At 36.5% G+C, this 12,656-nt stretch overlaps 1 protein-coding gene across 1 annotated transcript; it reads left to right on the forward strand.

Moving 5' to 3' along the window:
* The first annotated feature begins 1,797 nt into the window (after positions 1 to 1,797).
* On the forward strand, positions 1,798 to 5,050 carry LOC117322307 (protein NCBP2AS2-like). The gene is made up of 4 exons (XM_033877147.1): positions 1,798 to 1,946; positions 3,138 to 3,171; positions 3,374 to 3,446; positions 4,352 to 5,050. Exons 1-4 carry the CDS (start codon positions 1,924 to 1,926, stop codon positions 4,579 to 4,581), a joined length of 360 nt encoding a protein of 119 aa, XP_033733038.1. The 5' UTR covers positions 1,798 to 1,923; the 3' UTR covers positions 4,582 to 5,050.
* Positions 5,051 to 12,656: the final 7,606 nt, after the last annotated feature.

Consider the following 12,656-nt stretch of genomic DNA (forward strand, 5'->3'; position numbering starts at 1 on the left):
AACAGTGATACAAAATTTATTTTGTGTAGCTATATACGAATTAAGTATTTTTGTGATTTGTGTTTGAATATTTTTGTAAAGGTTGGGTTGGCTTCTCCATGAAAATAAGTTAAACATTCAAGCAGCTTGAAACAACAAGAATTATTACCTGCATGGCTCCATTTAATCTATGTTAATGGCGAATAACTTAACCTCTTCTCATCGGTCTAGAATTCTATCAACAGTCATAAAAAATGTGAACATGATATTTTTTCAAATTTGCGATGTTATTATCCATTCCAGTCTAATTAAAATTAGACTTGTTATTTCCGCTCCTCTACGATACACTTCAATACAATAGAGTATCGCAGAGGAGTGGAAATTACAAGTCTAATTAGATTGTCATCCATTCCAAACTTTCAATCTACCATATACCGTATTATTAACTTTAGAATTTACTTACCAAACAGCGACAGCCATCCGTCAGTTTAAAAATCACGATATTGATTATTTACCTATAACTATTATGAAAAAGAACTATCTCACACAAAAGATCACGACTTTTTACGACTTGTGCAGAGTTAATATAATGTGTATATGTACTTTTGAAAACAAATGTGAAAATATAGAGCATTATTTAAGCTGTATACTGTAGACAATATCAAATTTTAAGATATTTCCCTGACGCAAATATTTTCATTTCGTTCAAAATTTCAAATTATTTTAAGGTTAAGTTTTCACTGCTAAACTTGTATTCCTTCATTTTCGCCTGTCTTTTCTTCTTCTTACAGTTCGTATGAGCCAAGATCTGTATTTATATCTAGGAATACTATTGAATCAAGGGACATAACTCCGGTGGCCTTAACACGTCACAGGTCAGTCCATGACTAAAACTGAAGCTGAACTCGAGTTGACACAACGTTGATATTGTAATGGACCAACCAACATCGGGATTACATTAGGGAATAAATTGTGTTTTTTCCAAAATAAAATCCGGCTTTGGGGATAAGTTTTCCCGTGAGCAATGTAGTAGGCTCCAGTAACCTTACAATGGAACTTATATACTTCAAACTAATTTCAAAGAATGCGGTTCATTTCAAAACCCTGCGGAATTTTGTAACTAATGTTAAATGCGTGAACAGCAAGATCACATTGTTAGGGTTTTAACAGGTTAGTGAGCAGAGTCTTCAACTAGTAGGCCACAGCGAGAGATGAATAGAAGCATCTAAGTAATTATATACCGAATTATTTGAGACATCTTAATTGTTCATATAACAATAAAGATGATATTCCCTTGAACTACTTGAATATGAGATATCACTTCTGGATAATAGATAGTTGATTTGGCTTGCCATATTTTCAATGATATGCTGAAATTAGTGAGTCTGTATATTAGAGACTTGACGATGAATCATCATCATCGTCGTCGTCGTCGTCGTCGTCATCATCATCGTCATCATCGTCATATCATTGAACATATGAACTATCTATTATTCATAAGGTATGTCTCATATATATATATTCAAGGATTTCAAAGGGATGTTATCTTTAAATGTTTAGAGTTACATGAACAATTTAGCTCAGTAAAATGAGAAATTCTTACCCTTGCTTCATTGATCTCGAGTGAACGGCCGAAACTCGTGCGAAATTCTCATTTAATATGAAATGGTTATTTCAATTATCGTTGAGTATTTGCAACTTTTTTGTTATAATTTCCCCAAAAATACTTGGTATATATATGTCATATATCTGGTGTATAACATTATTTCTAACACGTTCCGGTCAATGCAGTTTAATTTCAGTCAATTCTTGCCTTGATCGCGGTCTTTAGTAACATCCAAAGAGTCTAGTTGACCGAGATTATAACCCGTCTCTGTTCATGTTGACAATATATAGTACGGGGTTTGTAGGGCATGTGTTACTGGCTCGAAACATAATTTCGTCATGCCGTGGAGGAATATTCTACGGTAAATATACTACTACTACTTATATTACTGTACAGGTGTAGTCGTATTTCTTAAGAGATAATACATTTCGTTCCCAATTCAAGAAACTTCCATCATGATCATTGCTCAAGACGGCAAGGTTTTTTGACATCTCTTTCAGCTCTTTATAAAATGTTTGCTTATAACAATACAATTATCATTATGACATGTCAGCTACATACGATAGTCCTACGGGGCATGTAGATGCTTTGGACGTCTCTGTTTGGTCGAAAACGCATACAATCATTTACTCAAAAACTGCAAACGTCCAACAAGTCATCGGTTAGATCTACAGTGTGTACATGGGGAAATTTCACTTAATACAAACAACAGAGTTTGTAGGGGCATCTGACCAGACACAGACACGTGTTTTTAACAAAGATATAAAGGGAAATGTTAAAACAATCCCGCTGTACGTCATCTCCTCTTCAAATGACTTCTCATTTAAATCGGGCCAACAACATTGCATGCTGGGATATAAGTTAGCAAGATTGTTCAAATGAATGACCTTGACATTCTCCAAGGCCACAGTGGTCAAACCGTCTCATGTTTGAAGTTAATATCCATCAGCTCAAAGGCTATGATACCAACCAATTTCATATCAGCAAATGTGTTAAAGATCACAGGGGTCAAATGTGTTGAAACCTAAATTAAACCGCTTAGTTTGAATATAAAGAGACCAAGGCCTTGGATCATGATATTGAGCCAGAAACATGCTGTATTGAAGGGCATATAATATGTGAATATTGACCCACTGTCAAAGTCGCAGTGTCCAAAATGTGTTCAAATGAATGACCAAATTGAAACAAACTTGATACGCGCTTAATTAAAGACAAATCATAAAACTTCAACAGATAAGCAAAGTAAAATGTCTTTTATTTCCTCCCCCCTCCTCCTCCCCTTTTGTTTTGTTTTTTTTGTTGTGCAACTTTCAAAATGTCTGGGTTCAAAAAACCTATGGCTATTACAAGAAAAATAGGCTTGTGCAAATGCCTAAGTAAAATGTTTTATGAAAAGCACTTTTAGGTTTAAATGCTGAACAAACAAAAGAAACATATATTTCCTTGCCCTCAGGATCATTTCTCTCAAAATGAAATTTCACACAATGCAAGCTTTGGTGTTACTTTAGTTGATGAACTCAAGTTGTACAGTTGTCATTTTTCTTTTTTTCAGGATGATTGTAAACCATCCACAATTAATACAAAAGGTAGGTATGTTTGTGTCTGTTGATATTTACATATATTTAGGTTTTAAATGAATGAAAGTAATGATAACATCCATTCTAATATGCCAGACATATACATCCTGTGTTATAAAGGTATATATTGTATATGTGATAGATTTTCATCCTCAGACAAAATTTACAGAGATGTTCCATTCGAAATATTGAATCTTTGAATTTTTTTCAGCTTTCAGAATCACCTCCTATCAAACATTCTGCGAAGGCTGTTGCTGCTATCATAAACAAAGCACGCTTTACTGGTAAGAATGAATAAAGTACTATAATAAATGAGAATTTTGACAATTTCTCTCAAACAAAATATCAACTCACAGGTTGTTTTTGGCAATCACTCGGTTACCTTTTTCTCCTGTAACTGTGAGGGGCTACAGCCTAATTTGGTGTGGGATTCAGTCATGTGACTTGGGCATTCATCTTGGGTCATGTGACTGAATCAGGCTGCAGAAGCTGGCAGTAGGTGGTAGTGTCCCCTGTCCTGGTTGGGAACGGGTTTGGTAGCTGAGATGTAGATGGTCTCTAACCCCTCTCTGAAACCAGCAGTGATTCTGGTCAGAATTCTTGATGTTAGAGGCCCCGCAGGAGAGGAAACATTGGATCATGTGTTCATGAGCCCCTAGAGGTGACTGTGACGAAGATAATGTACCCTTTCTCTGTATACTGTAAATCGGTTAATTTACACCATTGAAACATGATATTGGATATCTCAAATATTTAAAAAATAAATACTGTTTGGTGTAGACTGGCTGCCACTGAATGTCACACCTAAAACAGGTAACAACTTCTTTTATTTAAATGTCATTGCCAAAGATGTATCATCACAGTAGTAAAGGAGATATGCTGTTCAAGTTATCAATTATGTATAAAATAGTACAATATTATGCCACACTCAGTAGTATATATGATGAATCCTAGGATTAGCACGATTTTCAGGAACATTTTTGACACTAGAACAAGAATTTTATAGCACTTACATATGTTTATAAACATGTATGACTCATTAAATATGATTATATAAGTATGACCCGTTAAATATGAATGACCTGTTAAATAAAACTCTACCGGTACATGTATAACCTATTAGATATGAAAATACATGTAGGCTATGACCCATTACATATATTTTCAGTACGTTGATCATATTTTTCAGCTGAAGATAAAGTAGATGAACTGAAAGAAAAGGCACAAGATGCCATGAAACAAGATTCGATGAAATATGAGGAAAAAGATTCCATTACGCCAGGATCATTTTCAGAAACATTCATGAAAGAACTGAAAGATGGCTTTAAAGGTTTATCAGACCAATTAGAACGAGAAAAAGAACTGGAAAAAGAACGACAACAAATGGAAGAAGAGCTAAAAAAAGAAAATAAAAAATAGACAATAAATGATATGTGTGAAATCTGTGTTTACATATTTTGATATTAGTTGACTGATTGTGTTTTGTCCTTGTCAATACAAGTCTGTGCGAGTTTTTCGTTTTTTCTCCCGACATAAGCCAGAGGATGTTGAGGAGCATGTTGATAAAATGAATATATAATACTGTACTATGCCCTAATGGGCAATTGTTGTAGTTTATAATTAAACTGTGATAATTTTGTGTTCTAATCTGTGTTTTTGTTGCGTAATAACTGTGTATTTCATCGAGAACTTAACTTAAAAGCGTAATTATTTGCCATTTATGGCAAGGATGTTTATAAAAGGATACTGTTAGACTGTACATTTATGGTTTATTATGGATGAAATAAGTTCACTTGGAGTTACCTCTTAATATTTAGGAAATGATTAAACAGATATATATATATTTGTATTGTAAATTAGCATAATGTAAATAAATTTGTATAAAAACTTTAATTTTATTTTTTTTATGACCTGTTTTCACAACTGACACATTTCCAATTAATTAGAATGCCTTGTTTCAGTCCACAAATCTGCAGAATATTGAAGTTGTGAAGAAAATACTACTTAAAAAAGTGTTAAAAGCAAGGATTGCAGGCAACACTTTGTTATAGAAGATTTATAATTGGTTATTTATAACAGAGACCTATATATACTATAGGTCTCTGTTTATAATAAAGATGGATTGATAAATTAAAATGTTAAATCTGTAAGTCTGACCCTCCAAATCACTTTTTTAATCCCAGTGTACGAACCCGAACCCCTGTATCCACGACGCAAAATAAGGGAAGTAACTCGTATTGAATTTGGGGTCATAAACAAATTTAGGGGGCTTAACTCATGATTACTATACTCAATATCCATTTTCGTGCTATACTTATTTTACGATATGTATTAGCTATACAGCATTGCGAGATTTTTTGAAGGAAAAAACATTTGAAAAAGTCTTAAAAGATTTTTTTTTTTTTTTTTAACTTTTTTTCAAAAAAATCGCGGTGATTAAGTTTTAACAAAAGAGTATAGTAATTATATAAAAGATAGTTGTATAGGTATCTGAAAACAAAATATCTAGAATATATATATTCTAAGTCATTTTCAATGAGTTAGTTCACCGAGGTTAAATTATTGTACGTAATGATTATTAGCTAAGGATTTGTGAGGACAAGATATTCGTCGAGCGATTCAATAATAATTCTGTTAATAATAAAAATGGAGGGCGTCGGTGTTGGCAGAGACCTATATGTTAGAAGTTATATAGGTCTCTGATGTGGATAACCCCATGTGCGGAACATCTAATGCAAATTAAAACACTATGTTATCCAAATGTAACCATAGCGATCCCTGCCCAGTTAGGTATATGTCTGTCAGGAGGCTAGCGCCGAGATCATAGGCCGACGTCCTAGCCACAGGGACCTGGGAATTTTGTAACATTCTATGTGTAATTTGAGAAAATCATTAATGTAATGATGGAATCCATTCTCCATTAATTACATTGTCCCTGTTCACCACACGAATCATGTAATTGTATACAGATGAACTGTAAAGCCTGATGCAATGGAATAATTTGAACTGGACGCTCCCTGCTATGTATAGTACATTTTCAGCTAGATCCTAAACATCCGAAAATATGCTATACACACCTAGGGAGGGTCCAATTACATTTAGACCGGTCCCTGTGGCCATAGCGAGTTGTGCCAGTCACACTTATCGCCTAGCGCACAAGCTCCTCCATAGCAACATGTACCTGTGTTTTGACAGCGTTCTGTATACTACAAAGAGACCCGGATCTAGATCACCTCTGGCTTTTGACAGGTGCGATGACAGCGAATGGTCTACCAAGTTGTGTATTATATACACCTGGGGTACCCCCCCTCTCTCCCCCTCTCCCTTCAACCTCCACCAGGTGATACGAGTCCGTGTTTCCCAGGCGATAAGGGTCCGCGTTTCCTCGCACTCTCTACCAGTGCCTAGCAATAGACGGTGACTAACTGGCTAACTGTTATCGGCCTTTTATTTACTTTCCTGATCGCGTGAAATAAAATCATTATTCCAAACAGGAAATGAGTATAGTCTTATCTTTGATTTAAACAAAGACCTGTAATACAATTTATATGACTGAATTAAATATTGACTGATTTAAATATATATCAATATTTGAAATTTGCGTATACTCTGAACAAAATGAATATATGCAGTGTAGATATATAACTATATGCAATTCTAAAAGAAGAAATATCATACACACATTGTAGATTTCAGGTTTAAAAAGAAAAATTAAATTCGTCCAAACTTCACACGGCCAACGAAAGATTACATGCATCTATGTCTTCCGTCAAAGAATTAAAAAACAAAACAAAACAAAACAAAAACAGCCAGTTTTTTCAGTGACTGGAAGCAAATCTGAAGGAATCTCATCTGTGCTGGGGGCCATAAAAAGAACTTTTTACGTGATTTTGCAAGAAAGGAAAAAGTTTAATCTTGAAGATTTTTGTTGGGTTACAAGGCATATTGGAAGGGGTTGAAGGTATCATATTAGAATTTTCACGCGTGAAAGGAATTTTTACATTATCATTTACGGTCCCCCCCCCCCCCCCCCCCCCCCCCCCCCCCCCCCCCCCCCCCCTTTGGAATGGTCACTTGCAAATCATGCCATCCTTAGTCCTTAGTTCGCAATATAACGGTAATATAGAAATAAAAATCCACAAAACATAATATAAAAAGTTATATAATATGTACAAATGAAAGAATGCTGGTAACAATTTTTATGTTTGACTTGGATATTTGAACACAGACATGATACAAATTCCTAACTCAGCGGCCTGTATGTGTGTTATAAGTAAATAAATGCTTTACATGATATGAACATTAACACCGTACCGAAGGGTTGGGGATGTGTGCCAAAACCATCTGACTTGATTCTCAACCAGAATTTCTGAATTAAACTGTATGAACCTAATAACAAGCACGACAGGTGAGCAATTAGGCCTATCCATTTGTAGCTAAAGGTACCGAACAGAGAGCGTACCTACGAAATCTTTTACGAGATCACTCAAAAATTGCCAGACTTCTTAAACCACTGATACATAGCTGAAAAAAGAAGTCCATATTTTAAGTATCTAGAGTCTGTTGTATTTGAAGCTAACCAAGTGTGAAATAATATGTATCATCACCGCTTAAGATATGGGTCACCGACCCTACAGCATTATACTGATATAAAGCTGCTGGGAGAGGGGGTCGTCTCAATAAAAGAATCGCCCGTAGTTGACTGCGAACAGTCGGTTGGTTGGTTAGTTAGAGTTTTTTTTGTTGGTAGGTTGGTTGATTATCGGCCATATTATTCCGATTTGAAACTATTGCTAGGTTTCGTCGTCGTCGTCGTCGTCGTCGTCGTCGTCATCATCATCATCATCATCATCATCATCATCATCATCATCATCATCATCATCCAAGTTCGAACAAAGTAAACTTCAATATCTCCAAGAGTATTGTTTCGATTTTATAATTCAATTCAATTCAATTCATTTAATTGACTTTAAGCTTTACAGCTCTAGGACTATCAAACATATCGCATCACGTGATTACAGCAAGCTATCATAATTATAATTGATATGAATTATTTTATCTTTACACGAATCGGATTCTAAGTCGGCTCTCTTAGTCAGCAATTGTGGAAATATATGATTAATCATTAACACAATGTATCATATGCACTATGTGTTGTTGATCCGAAAGTCAAGATTTGAATTTCCTATCGTCATTGTACTTTGATGGATATTTATAATATGTGTACAATTCGCATCCATGTACATATGACCATGTCAGGTGACCATCACTGCGTCATTGAAACGTACGCCGATGTGGCGCAGCGGTATAAGCTGCGGGTATTTCTGGCTAGGCCATTGGGTGCCGTAGATCGCGAATTCGAGGTCCGGTCAGGGCACAAGTCAAAAAGTTGTCTTCCTTCGTTATTTGTGTTACTATGTCATATATAATGAGCAACGACTAATGTGGGATCCTCTTGCAGATTGCACGTGAAGGACACGTTATGAAATACATAACTCGTAAACGCTTATGCCTTTGTCATACTTTGGTTTGCGTTCGATTCTACTAAAAGTAGTTTTATAATTCCGTATTTGACAGTATAAACGAATTTTACGTTTATTATTGAGCGTTCCTCCCAACCTGAGTGGATAATTTGTTTTTAGTCCCATGGGGAAGACAAAAGAAAGTCATTGAAATCGGGTTCTTCAGTGCTTTCCCCCTTAGCATCAACTTGATTGAAATAATCGGCGCTAAATATGGGTTTAGCCCCAGAGCAACTTGCGGATCTTAAAGCAATGTGGTTTGTATTGAGTTTTAGACGGATGCCATAATATACCATGTAAATCGATCAGACGGTGAGGGTCGCCATTTTTTTAATTTATTTATTCGTCAAAGTTCATTGTTACTTTTGTCAAATAAAAGACCGTCCTGCTCTGGAAAGGACACCGCTAGAGTTACTTCCCCTTATTAAATGATACCACTAGAGTTACTTCCCCTAATTATACCGCTAGAGTTACTTCCCCTAATGATACCGCTAGAGTTACTTCCCCGTATTAAATGATACCGCTAGAGTTACTTTCCCGATCAAAATCATCAGTTGATCATTGTTACAAATAAGGAATCATTGAACACAAGTAGCAAAAACGCCATCTTGTTATCACTATTTAGGCCTACGTAATCATGGCCGTCATTCCGTTCTGGGATGGGATGCTTCACCCCAACCGCAACATCCTGGATTTTCCGGCAATCATCGCTGTTAAATCCTCAGAAATTAACTCCAAAAATTACCGGAAACTTCCCCGAGATGTTGTAATTGTTGATGTTTGATTACGAGACTAGACGGAATAGATTGAGATATTTTATGAGTATCAGCCTATTTGGAAGCCAATTGGTACAGACTTTGTCAAACAAGTCGTCGGAAATAGCTACACTGTACTAAACGATTCGTTCACGGAAATTGCCGACGTTTCCCGATTGGCTTATAGCCGGAGCTAGATATTTTCAAACACATCCCTCGCCGTAGGGAATGGATATTTCCAAGTCCACCAGTAAATGAAATGGTATAGAAAAAATGATGTTATCGTCGCTGTCATCTACTTTACCCTTATTTGCACATTTCTCCTCGAAAGGTTTATAGCCTGTGACTCGAGTATCAGATAACAGATACAATCAATATCGGGTCACTAGTTCTCCAGCTTAACGAGTCCAAACAAACATATGCACTTTGTATTGGATTCACTTATGCAAATTACCAATATCGATTTCGATCAGCAATTTTCCAGCTGACCAAAATAGCACACATCTGGAATGTAATTGAACGCCCATTAGAGGTCCACCAAAAAAACCGATGTGGCCGATACACGCAAACATCGTCGGACGCATTATTGGCCGTCGAGATCAATGATCGTCGAACTGACTGATATGATGTTGTCAAAATCTCAGTATTACGATTTATTAGCATAACTCTTGTGGTCAATAGCACTATTTACTGTATTTATCCTCAAGAGACAATTGATGGTCAAGTGACCATCCAGTCACCACCGATGTTGTGGTCGATCATCATCATCGTCATCGTCATTGTCGTCGTCGTCGTCGTCGGCATTTTGTGGCAACACTTTTTTACACACTCTTATTGCTCTGGATGGTATGACCTTGCCTGTTTATGGGGTGAATAACCCAGCAAACAAACAACAAACAACAAACAACAAACAAACTTTTGTCAATACTACGGACATCTCCAGCTGAACAACCACAACACAAAGCATAAAACCGATCTGTGAAACTTGCTTTGTCCTTTTTGCGAGACCGGGATGATTTCAACAACGATCTTCATTTCACCTGACACGGGTTAGTTCCACAGTGACAACAACAGGAAGGACCCGTACTAGAATATATTGTATCTTCGAAATACAAGGGTTCTGGCCCGATATAATGTTCTCTGTAAATGAATGAATGCGATCGCGATGCATTGTATTTTGAACGTTATTGTCATGAAAGTGACAAGGGGATCGGGATATAATAACTTATGGAACTTAATATTAGAGAAATTGAAACTAGGATATCGTCTGTAATGTTAAAAAATAGCTAATGGACAACAGTGGACCTAAAATCGACCCTTGGGGCAACTCTTTTTCAGTATCTAAAACCGAATACAGATGGTTGTTTTTAGGTCACTTAAAAACTGAGTAAGAAGTCCACGATGCCACAGCCAAATGCCTCACTCTTTCTTCGAGAGGCAAATAAATGTTGTGATGCAATTTGTTAAATTGAAACAGTGGAATGACCATAAATGAAACCAGGGCGACAGAACGTTTTGAAATCTACTTTGAATATCATTAAAATATACGAGTGTTTATTTATTTCTTTATTTTATCTTGATTCCTGGTCCTTTCTATTGGCAGAATGTTTGATAAAAACTTGAATATTTTTGAATTATTTCATTTTATTTGCTTTGTGTTTGAATTTACTCAAGGTTTGCTGTATATTGTGGTTTTGTTTTCCTTTTGTTCATTTGTTGTTTTGTTTTCATTTTTTTCTTCTGCTTATACTTGATATATGGTTCTCTGATACTGAAATACAGTGTCATGTTTTATTGTTTGGTAGGCCTCAGCATTGAAATAAGGTATTTACACCCCCAACGATATCCTGCTATTTCATGTATTGTGGTATGTTATGAGGGGCCTTGATTGTCGGTAAGAACGCCGGCCTCGTAACCTCGGGTGGAGATCCGAGGGGCGTGGTTCGACTCTCCGACCTACCCGTGTCGGCTTATGTTTCTCGGGGACCTGAGAAATGGGCATGTCTCTGTTGTCCTTGGGCAAGACACTTTACCCTAATTGCTCTGGATGACATGTGATTGGCCTCTCCTATTTTGCTCAGTGAGGTAGTCACCAACTGCTACAAGACCCCGACTCAAAATGACCCTGGCAAACAAACAAACAAGTGGGTATGTTACCAAAGGTACTGTGTACGACTGTATATACTTATATACGATTGCCCCTCCCCAAGACCCAATAAGACCCTCTCAGATTTCGTACAGCATGTCTGTGAGTTAACTTTGAGCAGTAAAAAATTAGGAGACACGAGGTCATTATTATTATTATTGCCTTTATTTCCTTCAAAATGAAGAGCATGACATAATAACAATGTTCAAACACTTATATGTTAAAGAAAATGCATGACAATATGATAAAGCATTTAAACATCAACGCCCCTTATAAATGGCATCGACATAGCTCCAGGGTTACAAGGGTCAAATTTGTTGAAATTTTAAAACATCTTTTGTCATCATTGCTGAAATAGTCATTTTAGCGGTAAGAGCCCCTAACAGCCTCTTGTTATAATGAAGCATAGCAAATTCAAGTGTTGTCTTCTGAATATTTTTATTCTTCCTCTTCTAAAATGTGAAGGTTCCTGGTAATACTTGTGATACCTGTCATCGAGTTTTTCCGGTACTCTCTCTCTCTCTCTCTCTCTCTCTCTCTCTCTCTCTCTCAGCGTACTGTAGGGGGTGGGTGGGGGTGGGTTGGGTCGGGGGTTACTTTACTAATTAAAATAGCACGGAGGATATTAAGATATTAATCACCAAACCCAAGCTTCTGTAATGATATCTATTTTATCACTGGCATCAGAAATACTCACTAACCGGATTTGGCCGCTGATCTCGACACAAATACACCTACATGGTATATATTTCACTGTCGGTTTCATCATCGTTGACACGCAACATCACGGCCAACAGAATCCAATCAATAATATTCGCGCCAATGTGAAACCACGCCCCGAAATGGTATTACCTGTCAATCAAAACTGCGCAGAAAACTCGGACATACGCGAAATTGCACTCAGGTGTCGTCTGCACTTAGACGGTCATATCCGAAAGTTTAGAATTGTCCAAGTCTGAAGCAGACGTCAGAGAAAATGACCCATTGAAAATATTCTACCACGTTTCAAGTGACAATGGGGAAAATAGGACACAAGGTATGAAATTGTTCGAAAAAAACTTTTTGCAACAC

This window comes from Pecten maximus, chromosome 2 (assembly GCF_902652985.1).
Source record: "Pecten maximus chromosome 2, xPecMax1.1, whole genome shotgun sequence".
NCBI classification, from domain to species: domain Eukaryota; kingdom Metazoa; phylum Mollusca; class Bivalvia; order Pectinida; family Pectinidae; genus Pecten; species Pecten maximus.